General features: G+C 38.2%; 2 protein-coding genes across 2 annotated transcripts; one reads left to right on the top strand and one right to left on the bottom strand.

The window, feature by feature from the left end:
• Window positions 1-802: 802 nt before the first annotated feature.
• Window positions 803-2,565, bottom strand: LOC131772292 (retinoschisin-like). The gene is made up of 2 exons (XM_059088219.2): window positions 2,263-2,565; window positions 803-1,549 (listed from the first exon to the last, which is right to left on the bottom strand). The coding sequence occupies exons 1-2, from the start codon at window positions 2,563-2,565 to the stop codon at window positions 1,397-1,399; spliced, it is 456 nt and encodes a 151-aa protein (XP_058944202.2). The 3' UTR covers window positions 803-1,396.
• Window positions 2,566-5,861: 3,296 nt separating this feature from the next.
• LOC131789114 (carbohydrate sulfotransferase 1-like) lies at window positions 5,862-8,329 on the top strand. Its single transcript, XM_059106221.2, has 2 exons — window positions 5,862-5,947; window positions 6,878-8,329. Exons 1-2 carry the CDS (start codon window positions 5,886-5,888, stop codon window positions 8,109-8,111), a joined length of 1,296 nt encoding a protein of 431 aa, XP_058962204.2. The 5' UTR covers window positions 5,862-5,885; the 3' UTR covers window positions 8,112-8,329.
• The last annotated feature ends 6,218 nt before the right edge of the window (window positions 8,330-14,547 follow it).

The following is a 14,547-nucleotide window of genomic DNA, read 5'->3' as shown; positions in this document are numbered from 1 at the left end:
CCCGCGCTTTCTTTTGTGGTTGATGGTATATCAAATTTTATCCATTTTTTTTTTCATTTACAAGTTCGAAAATGTTATCCCAACCTAGTAAAAGACCCAGTGGTGATCCATGCAGCGAATCTTTGCAGCCAGTGTGAGGAATCGACGATCAAGACGAAGAGATAAAAGGATAAGGAAGTTTATGATAGTGTCGCTGCACAATCATTACCAATATAGCAATTAAACCGAACTATAAAAAGACTTAATTTCTTCGCATAGAACACAGGGTGACTTTAGGATTATAGCTATGCTGCGCTTTTTTCAGATATAGAATTAATCATTTTGGTAGGAATTGCCGTGAATTGCGGTTAAAGAATTTCGCTAAGATTGAAATTGTATTCGGGCTAACGTCATTGTAGCCAGTTTAATAATGCAATATATACAAATATTTTTAATTGACCATAACTCATTTGGACATTTTACGTATACGATACACACATAGATGACTGAAATTAAAAGAGCTATTTTACATAAACGGATTGCTTGGGCAATAATGTGCTTCAAATAGTTTTTTAATTGCCATGTTGCCCAATTCCAACAGATCAGCTGTTCCGTGATCTTAAAATACAACGCTTCTTGGGTCCTTATTGAAACTTCCTCTACCTCCTCAAAGTTTTTGTTTTGATAAACATCCATATGGTTTAAAATACTCGTTCCAAATTATCTTTTAAAAGGACTTACAAAAAAAAAACAAACAAACAAAAAAAACCTAACCAGATCAATTGTCAAGCTACCCAGTTTCTTGAAATTAGATGACAAAAAAATGCTGTTTTTATTCTCGTTAATCTAGGGTCGCCTTACCTATATCGTTCACCTGTGCGGTCTCTTTTACTTCTTCAGCTGATATATACCAATATAAGCCGTGTTGGCTGCGGTTACAGGCAACACGGCCATATGCCACCAGCTTTTAGATACATCAGTCATATTCAGACACGTTGTATAAAATACTAATTAGACTGGCTAAGGAATTTTCTTTTGCTTTTATCTCTTTACTTTTGCATTTGTACTGTCATTTTTGCAAAGCAAAGAGATTTCGATGTGGTTGTTAATATTTTTTGAATAGAGAAGTCTGAGAACAGAGTCATTGCTTAACGACTCAGTGGGTTAATGTAACCAAGACAACAAACACTATTTATAAACTAGTGACATACAACGTGATATTCGATAAAATATTTCGCTCGACTGATGAAATTGCCTATTATATTGGCCCCTACCGACAAGGCTATCCTTGTGAGGCCCTATTATCAACAAAAATTTGAAAGAAAATGAAAGATTTTTTACACTGTCCACACATCCAGGGATTTCTGTTAGTTTGTTATTTTGGAAGTTAGAAAAGCCGTGTAGTTTGGTAGAGTGTTTATTCATCAACGGAATCGCAGCCATAAATCTCAATTCGTAGAGCAGACCGTCCATATTTCGTAAAAGGAAGAACGCGGATGAACGAAGCCTTGATGAGAGGAGATATGGCATGTTTCACGATGGTGTTGCGGTCCGAATTGGCAAGAAAAACCTGGAAGAGACAGAACGAAGTGGCTCAATATTTTGGATGGAGTAGTCGCAACCTCCAATAACTAACTATGCAAGCTTTCATAAAATCCTAGCGCGCATCGATCAATTTTAAAATTATTGTCAAAAGTGGTCTAGCTTAAAAAGTGTTGTACCAAGGGGGGGGGGGGGCTGTTCCGGGTACTCGTGACCTCCCTCCTTTTCGGAAAATTTGTCTTTTTGTTTATTGCCGACAAACCCCATGATTAAGCCGATGAGGAATCTGCTTGGTATACATATTTTTCCTTTGCTAGGGACCCCATTCAATGCAACTCCTTCTCACTGCATAAATATGAGCTCGCCGATACAATAGGTCGAGCAGTGGTATCGCCCACTTACTGCAAGACGCAGGGACTTGTTTAAAAGACCCCCTCCCCTTTGAACAATTTGCCTGTGCCCCTATTGAAATCGCAGAGAACGACTGTTCTACTTGATAGTGATGACTAACGTTACAGATTTACGTCACTCAGTTCAAGGCTCAGTTAGAATGTCTTCTATTCAAACTATAAACCTGAGCTAGGAAAGCAGTCTAAAGCTGGTTGACAAATAATATCACCGCCCCTGCCTCAAAATAATTCTCTTGGTTTCTCTTCGCCAGTGCTACTCCTAGGTCTGACCAAAGACGCAATGTGCAACTCTGCGTTTTCCACAATAGACTCCGGCTATCATCTCACTTGCCTCTGTAAATCCTTGTCGCTCATGCTCCCGCCATGTTTTACCCGTCATGCTGTGCTTCAAGGTGTAACTTGTCGTCCACCAGTCATGCGATGGGTTTCCTTGGGTAGCAATACCACTGATCAGTTTGATTTCTGGCGCAAAGCTGACTTGAAGCCAAGGAGTTGAATCCATGTAACTACTGACCCAAGAAAGAGATTGAACCTTCAAACGGGCATCTTTAGCCTTGTAATATTTGAAATCCGGCAGCCACCATCCATCCGATGACGCTGTTATTTGATGGTTTAGTATCCTACCGTCTTCCATTCCCAGTGGGGGTGAACTGCAAACTAATTATTCCATGTTCATTTATTTCATGATTTCATTATCGTCATCACAATTATTATCATCATTATCCACGTTGCAGTTGACATAATCTTTAATAGACGAGAGAGTAATGCTTGAGAGTCTTTCAACTGATAAACTGTTGTGACCGAAAAAGGCTATATATATTTTTACCCTTTACTGTGGCCAATTTACGTTTTCAACTCTGTTGTTAACACTAAATTACCTGCTATTATCCTTACATTACATTCTCAAGTCGTCATAAAAGTGATGAAAAGAAAGAAAATGTCAGGCACAGTAAGCATAGAGTTGTTTCATCGCCAAATACTTAGAGCTAAAAGAAATCTTAAGGAACTTCCACGAAAACCATAGGGAGAATTTACACGTAGATCAGGAGAGTGGAAAGGTTAACTTAGACTCAATTTTCGTTGACTCTCGCCTTCGGACGAGCATGGGCTCATCATTCTGAACAGTGGCTACTGGCTAACAATAAAGTCTTTGTTTGCAAACATCACTTTATTCATGCAATGTATAAAAATACCTTTACACGTTTCTCCTATGTAATGATATCGGCATTGGCACCTAAAGCCTGGAGCTCCCGCCAAATTGACACACTTCCCCTTATTTCTACAGGGCCAATTACCCGAGCATGATCCCGCGGGACGGGATGGGTGATCAAAGTACACGGCATCAGGAGAGAAGAAAAACTTTTCAGGACGAAGGGAACGAGTCACATTGTTCAACTCGCACGTCTTCCTGGGAAATTTATAATTGAAGCTGTAACAGTTTGCATCCCGGTCACATGATAAAATACACGTCGTAAGGGATTTCCCGGATGCTATCTTGAAAGGGCGACCAATCAGAAGGTAGCCTCTGATAGATACGACCGTGTTGCAATCATCCAATCCAGCAGTGGTTGAAACGAATAAAAATACAAAAGCTTGATATGGAGACATGACAAATCCTGATGGAAGAATGGAAAACTATTCCTTGCCGTAAGTATACCAGCCGAGGCATCTAATCTGGGTCAAAGAAGTGTAGAATTGATTAGATTTTACCTTTAATCATAACCATTACAGTTTCCTCAAATGTGATCTAGCATTAGCTGCTGTAATTTTCACTAATTATTCTGCAGAGTTGTAATCAGACAGTACAATCGGACAATTGGCTGTAATCGGACACCTGTAATCAGACAGTTAAAGTAGCCAATCATGTGAAGTCCACTCAGCTACATCCACCAATCAAAGAATTGATTTAAATAACCATAGCAACAACCACTTACCCGGAAACTCGAAAATGGGGGAATTTTCACTGTGGATAATTAATATTGAAAGCTCTTTCTCAAATTAATGTATTTGGGTTTTTTTTTCAGAAATTGTAATGGTTACGAAAAAACGGTAACAAGACTTTGTGTCGTCCAGTTTAGTCTGTAATCATACTCGTGATTGATAAATCGTACGTTCGCTTCGCGGTCATCCGATCCGATTTTGTAATCACTCCTATGATTACAGACCGAAATGGACTCCACTCGGTTCTGTATTACCAATACTAATTATTGGCGCCAAGAAAGGAAATTGATTACAGACAAATGCAGCTTATATACAGCGAATAAAAAAAAATCAAATTAACCTCACCTGTTTAGTTATTGGCATTCTCCGTCAGATCTTTAAGCCTTGAGCAAAATTCGATTTGAAATTTTCCGAAACTTACTCGCTTAAACGAAAAGTCGGTAAAGGAACAAGTAGGACTTCAGACTGAAAGCCAATAAAAGCGAGCAACTGAAAATAAAGATGATGTAATCATACGAACTTCTAACTGCAAACCGAAAACCAAACAAAAACTGAAAATTGTCGTTTATTTAGCTGCCCAGGTGTAGCTGTTAACAATGTGACTGAAAACTGATCAAAGACAAACACTAGTCAAACTCAGTTGTTTCTCCTAATTAAGTTATTCTGTGTCTTGTTTATTTTACAAACAATGAAGAAACCATTGCTGAATTGCAGCCATATTCGTGTATTGTGTTGCGTTTCATTTGCTACTTTCAACCCTCGTAATTAAAAATAGAAAACACCTCTAAATGTAAACATTGGAGAGGAAATGGGTTTTCATGTTTCTGCAAACCATTAAAAGAAAGAAGAAGACAAATGAAGTGACGTCGGTTTTGCGTCGTTCAATTTAAAGCTTCAACATCCCTCCGCGCAACCCCTGGCCATTTAAACTTTTTAAGATCGGTTCCTTCGAATTCTCCCCCCCTGGCGTTCAAAGCCCCCCGCAAGCAAAATTTTTTATTGAACGATTGAACGATCTTTTGAGTGATCAACGAATGTTGCAGAATTTTGCAGTTACATAATAGTTTTTGATGCTGCTGTCGGGTTTTCCGCTTATAAGCTTCATTCTGCGATGTGGAAATTTTCTGCGAGGCCATTTGCTCACGCCAGCGGACTCTTTACCTTTAAACTTATTTATATTTAAAATCAAAACACGTGTATTCCGCTGGTTCAAATTCCCCATCCCATCGAAGCAACTTTCAAATTTCCCACCCCCGTGGCTCGGACGACAATGAAATGCTAATGGCCGTAGTTTGCCTGCAAAAAAAGGAGGGGGGAAGACTTGATCTCGTGCGAACAAATGAGGGAAAACTGGTAACAAGAGTAATTAGCCCCAGTCAGGTGTGCAATGCTTTGGGAGGAACGTCGAGTTTCGCAAAATGACTGAGGGGACACTTCGTTGTTAGGATGAACGAGTATCTGATAACCTTTGAAAATTTCTTCAACAAAATATATTAGAACAACGAATTGCGAACTGCCCGATCTAAAGTCAAAAGTTATTTTGGTGATCCAACCATGGCGAAACGAAATGCAGTCAACAATTCCTAATAATTAATAATCGCTTTTTTATTTTTCCTTGCAAATTCAATATGAGAGCAAGTTGCTTTTTTCATCACCGAAAGGAAAACAATTTTGCTTTAACCAAGCCAAAGCCATTTTGATTAGATCCTGTTTTATCCAGTTACACGACTGACTAATAAATCACTTTTCAGCTTTAGACATTGTCTTATACTGCACGGATAACTTGCGCCGCGGACATTAAATAAATTGTTATTATTATTATTATTATTATTATTATTATCAGGGGCTTAGAACCTATGTGCAAGTCCGTCTATAATCTATATTTGCTATAGTTATTTATATTGGTTAAAATTTGATTTTAAATTCGTGAAAATTTTTTCTTTGATCGTATCCGTTTCTATGGCATCATTTATTACTTTGAATCGGTGACGCTATCATTAAAGCTGTTGTGAGATGTTTTCCCAAGCCATAAAGCGGTTGTGTTCTAGGATGATTAACAAGCTCATTTTTTCAAGGTAAAATCTCAGTCCACACTGCTACATGATAGTTTCAATTAACTCCTCTGCAGGGAAGTTTTTATGGGCAATCTTTTCCGCGAATAAGCGAGCTTGTTTTCTCTTTCTACGTTTGTTGTCGGTCAATGGCAACCATTGCACGAAGGCTAATAGGCTCGCAATTTTTCCCGTCTTTCGTACTATACTTGGAATGCGTAAAAGTCGTAGAAAATTTTGATCAAGTTCCATTACTTCATGATAGATGTTTTGGAGCCCAAGACTTTCAGAATTTAAGCCCATTGTTTGTGCCTTGTTGGTTATTTTTGTCTCACTATTTTCATTCAAACTCTGAATTAAAACGTTTTTACTTTCTCCTGAACTGTCCGCTATTTCATTATGTTATGCTTTCAATTTTAATTTCAATTTTTTGCATCCAAATTCAACTTTCAGCGCTGGGATTAAATGACGTGTTTCATGCTTATTATTGTAATAACGGTCAACAGAAACTTAAATTTTCTGTAATTGCCCGAAATAGACAGAGTAAATGTCCATAAAAAATGATATTCATAACAATAACAAGGAATGGCTAATACTATCAAATAATAACACCAGTAAAGGTTCTTTAGCACCATACATCCAGTTCATTTGCATGCGTAGAGCCCCTTTTGTGAGAGACAACTTATGTTTTTTTCTCGAGTGACATCGATTTTGAAAGGGCCACTTTCCAAACACTTGACGAAGCACCGTCTTTTCGCAGCTTATTCGTAGACTTCAGCGCACAAAAAAGGAAATTCATTGATTCACCCGCAAGGCTTGCTGTCAAACAAATCTCTTGCATATCCTAATGTTATATAACGATAGATACTACTTGAGTGACTACATTCTTAGGGAAACCTGACTTTATGGATTTCAAAATGATTTTAATCATCGTTGGTACTTTTCTTATTACAGGTGTCGAGGTACCGTGCTGTTCTCTGCGTTGATTACTTGTTCTGTCATGGCTACTTTGTTGTACACCGTGAGATCTTTAATACAACCTCGTGAAAGTATTTCTGCTAAAACAGCACTAAAATACCAAACCGAGAAGTCAGATTTAAAGCTAAAACCCGCAGAGAAGAGGTCGTCCCTTTCTCTGAGAGTCTCTACTGAAGATAATAAAAGATGGAATGTGATCATTTTGACTCACATGAGTTCAGGGTCGACGCTTACCGGCAACTTATTTAATCTTCACCCTGACGTGTTTTATCTTTATGAACCCCTTCATAACCTGCGAAGAAAGGTTTACAAGGACGAGTGGAATCCTTTCGATGACGAAACAAATCGAGCGTACACCAAAGATTTTTTTGATTTATTTCGTGACTGTTTAGGATGTGGATTCTTGAAGAATAATACACTGTACAGATCCATTCCTCCATTCGCTAGGGGGAAAAAACACTTCACTTATTGGCGATATTCTACACCGGAATTTACCAAGGAAGCCGTGAGAGATGCTTGTAGAGGTAAGAAAATCACTGTAGCGAAAGTCATGCAAACACGACTTCCCAGAGAAATCGGAATAAAGGAGCTTGAACGAGTGTGCCGCGCTGATCCACAACAGTTTGATTGTTTAATCATTCACTTGGTAAGGGATCCTCGTGCTGTTATTTCCTCACTATTGAGACGCAAGTTTTTTGCGCAAGGACCTGAAAAGACGCTATTTTACTCAAAAAATTTAACATCCGAAGGATTGAGTCTGCTAATGCGTAATGTGCAGCTGCTGTGCTCTCAAGTTACCAACAATTTAAACTATGTCAGAGATAACTGGGCGACGTGGTTTCAAGGTCGTTACAAACTTGTGCGTTACGAAGACATCGCAGGCAGTGCTATGAATGCTGCGAGAGTGATGTATGACTTTGTTGGTCTACCAATGACGAATTCCATTTATCAGTGGATTGCTGAAGGCAGAATACCTACGGAGATAGAATTCAAAATTAAGGCCTTTATGATATCAGAGGATAACGAAAACCGTATCAGTTACTGGAGGCTCGTCCGAGATCCCTCACTCGTTTCTCTGGTCGAGGAGGCCTGTGCACCATTGATGAAAGAGATGGGGTACATTTTTATCAATGGTTCTGAAGACCATCAGCATGATCTGAACGTAACACTGATATCTAAAGAAATACCAATTTTAAAAGATCTTCGATAAAGCATCAATAAGGAAACTGTCATTATTTGTCACGCCTAATCTAACCCCCTTCTTCCCCTCCTCCCCCTCCCTGGCAGTCAATTTTCTATAGTACCCAGTACCCGCTTTTACTCAGTTAGCGGTGAGTGAACTCCCCTCAATTCCCCTGGAAGCCATGTGATCCCTGAAAAAATCCCCAGCCCCCCCTCTCCTTCGGCGAAAAATAATGACAGGTCCCTTATCATCTTATCATCTTATCATCCAAGAGCTACCTAGAAACAACTCCCGTCAAATATAAAATTAAAAGGTTTCTCGGAGTTTTTTTAATTTTAATTTTTTATTAACTTCAGAGATGCCAAAACGGAGACTGGAAATAGTTACTTTAGCGAGTTGCTGGGATGTACCAATGATCAGAAACTCAGTCTTGTCGTCGTTCAGTTTCAATTTTTATTTTGTATTAACTTCAGAGATGCGTATTTACTAACTTCATTCACTCCTTTGAGCCATTTAGATTGTGTAAGTAGGGTGCCTTTGAGAGATCACTGTGTAATTTCTCTTCATAATGCCAATACATTGTTAAGCATTAAAAAGATGAGCAAAAGGAAAATATCAATGAGGGGTTTAACTGCAAATTCTCAGAGACAAAATGATAGGAAATATACATTTCAACAACACTATGGAGTGTTTTTATTCATAACTTGGGAATAAATGAACTATTTAACGTCTAGAATATGCCGTCGTCAATACATGATGATGCTTGGTCTGAGTTTAACTTTAAACCCCGAAGAGTGATCAGCATCTAAATTCTCCTTTCATTGTTATCTTTGAATCAAACATTAAGGTCACGAAAATAGCGGAGGAAATGATCACCAACAGGCTCTTGGTCGTTAAACAAGTTCTCCTTGTCAGTGCCTTGGAAAATGTATCGAAAACAGTATAGAGAATACGCATACTGACGTTAAGGTGTAGAGGGTTAATTTTGCGTCGATGAGGACACGGTCAAGAAGATTGTTATCGGCATTGGTAGTATGGACTTATTAGAGATCATTCTTTTGTTCGAAAACTATAGTTTTCCTCGCCCGAAAAGCCTCTGTTCTTGCAAATTAGACATAAAGTACAATCCGGTAGATAGCTTAACCGTTTTTTTATCTTTCTGTTATCAAACACTTCTTCATGTGTCAACAATACGGCATAAAGAGCAAACGTAAGGACGTTAAAAGTGCCTGGTTGACCATGAACGATGCAAGGATACGAAATCAACCGCGGTCCATCACGTTAAGGTAAATAGTTGCTAATTTTATTATTACAAGTTATCATTTACACGATTCACTTCGTTTCGACGTCAAACAGGAAAAAACGAAACACAGGGAAAGAATAGTACCCCGTCACAGTTTTTGGGTCTTGACAACTCGGAGTCAGTAAATAGTTTCCGAGGACGTGGTTTCCCTTTGCTTCTATAGTCTCCATTGCACTGAGTGTGCCTTTTTAGTAGTTTATCATTGAATATTTTACATTGATTCGCATCGTTAACTTATGATTTGTAACCTTCATTAACCAAGTTGTAGATATTCTTGAAGGTTGCAAATAACGAAAAATAACTTAAACACTTGAAACATTATGATGCAATAAAATCCTTCAATGCTCATTTGCTTGAACATTCAACTGAAAACTTCTCTCTTTTTTCTGCGCCAAACCTACAATTTCATTCGAGTTGTTCTGTAACTTCATGCTCATTACGACCAAAAATTTGATAAATGTTCTGAAATATTGTCAATTTGATGTTGTGTGTGTTTTAAGAAAAAGAATCCACATCTACTTTCATCAGCTCTAGGCGACGGCTTCTAAAAAACATGCAAATTTGAATGAAAATTTTAAGTAAGCCTCTAAGCAAATAAAAGGCCGGAGATGAGGTCCATGCCTTTCTTGCTAAAAGATGAATTTTAATTTCTGTAAAGCAAATAAAAGGCCGGAGATGAGGTCCATGCCTTTCTTGCTAAAAGATGAATTTTAATTTCTGTAAAATTTCAGCGTGAGAAAACATATCAATATGAGTTTTATTACCCTTCAATGGATATTAGGGTAATAAAATGAAGGTTAATGAGGATAAGTATCAAAGTCATTTTACTTACATACAATAAATGATTGGGGGTGAAACTTCTTGCGTCCGTCAAAGACTCATTTCAAACCAGCATCTTTTCTTAAAGGTGCAGTACTTCGTTTTGGTATGTTTGTTTCTTATCCAAAAGTGACTCGTGAATTAGGTACTTAAATTTCCATCACCTGAGGATTTCGACGAATTTCCTCGCCAAACTGTGACCATTTTTTTTTTCTCATGTCATCTCCGCTATGTGGCCACTAAGTTATGTGTCTTGCTTGCCACGAGGTGGAATCGTATGCAATCTGTAGTAAGGTAAATCTGTTTAGGTAATGGCAGTGAAAAAGAGGAAATAGTAAGTTTGAGAAGGAACATGGATGGCTTGGACCGGGAAAAAGTTGAAACGAATTTAAGAAAGAAAACATTGAAAAATTGATGCTAATTTTTCAAGGCTCGCGAGCCGTTATGTAACTTCGTGCACTGGTCACACTTGGCCCCTCACGTGAGGATAAAAAAAACGTGCTCGGTTTAGGAATACGTGGTGTAGGTGTATAAATATGACTGGAATGTCACGTTTTTCCATGTACATTAAAGAAATGTTTAATAAGGTGTAGAGGGTTAATTTTGCGTCGATGCATGCAAAATTTGAGTGAAATTTTTAAGTTAGCCTCCAATCAAACAAAAGGCCGGAGATGAGGTCCATGCCTTTCTTGTTAAAATATGAATTTTCATTTCGGCAAAATTTCAGCGAACAACAATGCTGAGATCTCAAGAAAACTTATCAATATGAGTTTTATTACCCTTCAATGGATATTAGGGTAATAAAGTAATGGTTAATGAGGATAGGTATCAAAGTCATTTTACTTACAAAAAAGTAAAAGCAGTTAGTGAAATTGGACCGTGTGTGACTTGATTGGGGGCGAAACTTCTTGCGTCCGTCAAAGACTCATTTCAAACCAGCATCTTTTCTTAAAGGTGCAGTTTTTCGTTTTAGTATGTTTGTTTCTTATCCAAAAGTGACTCGTGAATTAGGTACTTAAATTTCCATCAATAACCAGGTTTTCACCTGAAGATTTCGACGAATTTCCTCGCCAAACTGTGACCATTTTTTTAAGTACAAGTTCTTTTTTTGTGGGTTTTCTCATGTCATCTCCGCTATGTGGCCACTAAGTTATGTGTCTTGCTTGCCACGAGGTGGAATCGTATGCAATCTGTGGTAAGGTAAATCTGTTTAGGTAATGGCAGTGAAAAAGAGGAAATAGTAAGTTTGAGAAGGAACATGGATGGCTTGGACCGGGAAAAAGTTGAAACGAATTTAAGAAAGAAAACATTGAAAAATTGATGCTAATTTTTCAAGGCTCGCGAGCCGTTATGTAACTTCGTGCACTGGTCACACTTGGCCTCTCACGTGAGGATAAAAAAACGTGCTCGGTTTAGAAATACGTGGTGTAGGTGTATAAATATGACTGGAATGTCACGTTTTTCCATGTACATTAAAAAAATGTTTAATCTGAAAAATGCTTAAGGTTCCCATTAAAAAAATACATGCCTAATGAAGGGTCAATGAACACTGTAAGAGGAGCTTATGGTTCTTTGAAAACAATAAACAGAGCCCAGAAACCAAACCGAGTGTCATGCAATAGATCTAGCAAATGACAACGGAGTGGGTTCTTTGCAGATGACGAGGAAATTACATCATTGTTAACGTAATTTTCAATGTAGTTTTTAGGACGCTCTTGAACTCCTGCGTAAGCATTCACTAAGCTGATCATGCGAATAGCCCCTGAGTTGGAGTAAAACTTTTATTTTAGTGCAGAGCTAAGCCCGCCTACTGGTGAATATTGACTTTGTCCACAAATTTAGTCCTCCCTTTTTTCAGCTTTTCAGTTCGCCAGCAGATTTTGCTTTGCCTTTTGCGTCAAGAGGCCGGAATAATAAACAAATTGCTGTAACAATACAACTCCCTAGAGACAACTCAACAACAATAAATCAGCATAAGCGACGCCCATAAAGAAACCCTCTGCTCGCATCCAAGTTCAGTTTGAACCAAGGTGTAGCTCTAAGCTGTGCTTTGCTTTCTCACTCCGAGGGAAAAAAAAGAGAGATCAGGAGTTTTCGACTTTTCGTGCAAGTGTTTGGCAAAGAGGTTAGTTAACACATTTCGAACACTTTTTTTTAAACATGCTTACATCCCATAGGGACGGAAACGGCCAAACTTGCGATATTTCATACGCCTTGAACTGCTTGAAACAACCAGTAGTGGATTAGGAAAAACTTTATTCTTTTGTGTATGCATCTGGAAGAAATGTGAAAACGACCTCAAGATGAAATGATTTCATTTTATAGAGCTCCTTTTTTCTGTCAAATTGAAGTCGTCTTCAATTTACAATCCTCTTTTCCTTAGGCTGCCGTGCTCTACAATTTAAACATCATTCGGTCTTGCAGCGCTAATTTCAGACAAAATGTTTGCCTGTGCTTTTTTCCGGCATCAGATTATTTGTCTTCGATAGTGACTCGACACCTTTACTATGAGTTAAACATTGATAGAAATCACGTTCAAACATGTATTGTGAATGTGTTTGTTTATTCGCTAAACGTCCATTTTGTATAATACTAAAAGAAGGAAAAAACCAATTGTTCCAAAAAACATTCAGTTGCTATAATACCATTTCAAACGATTGTGCAAGTACGTTTATGATTAAACGTAATTCGACAATTCGACAGTAACTCGATACCTCTGTTATAAGTTAAACATTTATAGAAATCACGATCCTACATATTTTGTGGATGTGTTTGTTTATTCGGAAACGTCCACTTTGTGTAATGATAAAGAAAGCGACTTTTCACATGTTATCTCAACATCCACGTGCGTAATTACGCCGGTAAACCGCTCGAAAGTGGGTTTTTTGCTCGATTGACCTCTTATGAATATGGTTTGACTGTTTATTCGGGGTTACTGCTGCTCTTTTCTGACCTATCCTCTTAGCCCCAGGTACACGTTCTTAAAAACCCATCGGTGGGCGTGTTTGGGCTTACTGGACAACTGACCTTGGCAGATTAAACGTATTCTTTAGAACACCAACCCATCAAATTTCACGAGACTGTCGAAATGAACAAAAGCTACCTGAAAGACAATCGCTCTTAGAAAGCTAAAACCCAAACATAACCTCCCGTTGAGGACTCTGAGCAAGGTCAGTGGACAAACCCAAACACGATTAGCAATGGTGATTACCGTCTAAAAGTTAAGCCCTACTATAACGATCAAGGGCACATCACTCAAAAGCAAAACCATACTTGTGGTCTTGCATCACATGATAAAACATGACTCACAAGGACTTCAAGATTATCGTACAAGCCCAAACAATTCCTGAACGCTTTTCCAGAGTGCTATTAATTTTAGTAGTTCATATCAATATGAATACTTTGCATGCCATAAATTCCCTTTGCACCATTTCTCGTTGCTCACTCTTCCATACGATTGTTTTTGTTTATGTTTTGAGAGCAAAGTTCGACTGAATTTAACAGCCAAAACTCTACCTAGACTCTGGTTAAATATCTGCTCGATTGTGAAAGTGGGTGAACCATCTTTCAACTTGCAAATACTGCATTTGCAGCTCGTTTTATACATACCGCGAGAGGACTACTGTCTCAGTGAAGGCAGGAGAATATTCACAATCTCTTGGTGAATGCTAATTCGAGTGTAAACGCCATCCCTTGGATTTTTGTCATCAAAAAAAAAAAAAATCAAAATATCACTGATCCCGTATAGTTTCTTATCCTTAAGAGTGGGGTGGAACAGCGACATTCAACGTAAAATTCTTTCAGAACGACACGCCTCTGTGCTCATGAGACCGCCTAATGCGTAACAAGTCAATTCGATTGCGAAACTGTCCACTATGAACTAAACAAGACCTTATCAACGTGTAACTTCTCCTGTTCATACAAAACTATTATCATTACCAACAGGGGAAGAGAATGAATAGACTTCCTATAAAGAGTCCTTAGAGGGTGTTATACTGATGTAACGCCAAATTCTCCTCACAAATTCTAAAGGGAATGTGTAACAAATAGAAGGCAAAGTTATTTATCAAACATTGGAAATAAAAAAAGTTGATGCTCCAAGCGAAACTACTTCTGCAGACCACTCCATTTAGAAAATTTATTTCAATTCTAGTAACGTTCAGAGGGGTGGAAAGATCGAGGGTTAAATTTCTATTTCCCTCAGTACCAATTACCCTTAAAAAATCACTGGATGTAATTTGGTTTGCATCGCGATATTAAAAAAAAAAAAAAAAAAAAACGCTCCAGCGAGGTGAAAGAGAGGACAAGAAATAACATTAATCTACAATCGTTTTTTGGCAG

This window comes from Pocillopora verrucosa, chromosome 6 (assembly GCF_036669915.1).
Source record: "Pocillopora verrucosa isolate sample1 chromosome 6, ASM3666991v2, whole genome shotgun sequence".
NCBI classification, from domain to species: Eukaryota; Metazoa; Cnidaria; class Anthozoa; order Scleractinia; family Pocilloporidae; genus Pocillopora; species Pocillopora verrucosa.
The sequence above is the reverse complement of the archived record's forward strand: the minus strand, read 5'-3'. Positions and strand labels throughout refer to the sequence as shown.

Coding starts and splice junctions, on each gene's coding strand:
- LOC131772292 (XM_059088219.2), bottom strand. CDS start 2,565: ATGGAAGACGGTAGGATACTAAACCATCAAATAACAGCGTCATCGGAT. Junction 1,550..2,262: donor AGCGACAAGGATTTACAGAG/GCAAGTGAGATG, acceptor TGTCTCTTCCAG/GTTTTTCTTGCCAATTCGGA.
- LOC131789114 (XM_059106221.2), top strand. CDS start 5,886: ATGTTTTCCCAAGCCATAAAGCGGTTGTGTTCTAGGATGATTAACAAG. Junction 5,948..6,877: donor AACAAGCTCATTTTTTCAAG/GTAAAATCTCAG, acceptor TTCTTATTACAG/GTGTCGAGGTACCGTGCTGT.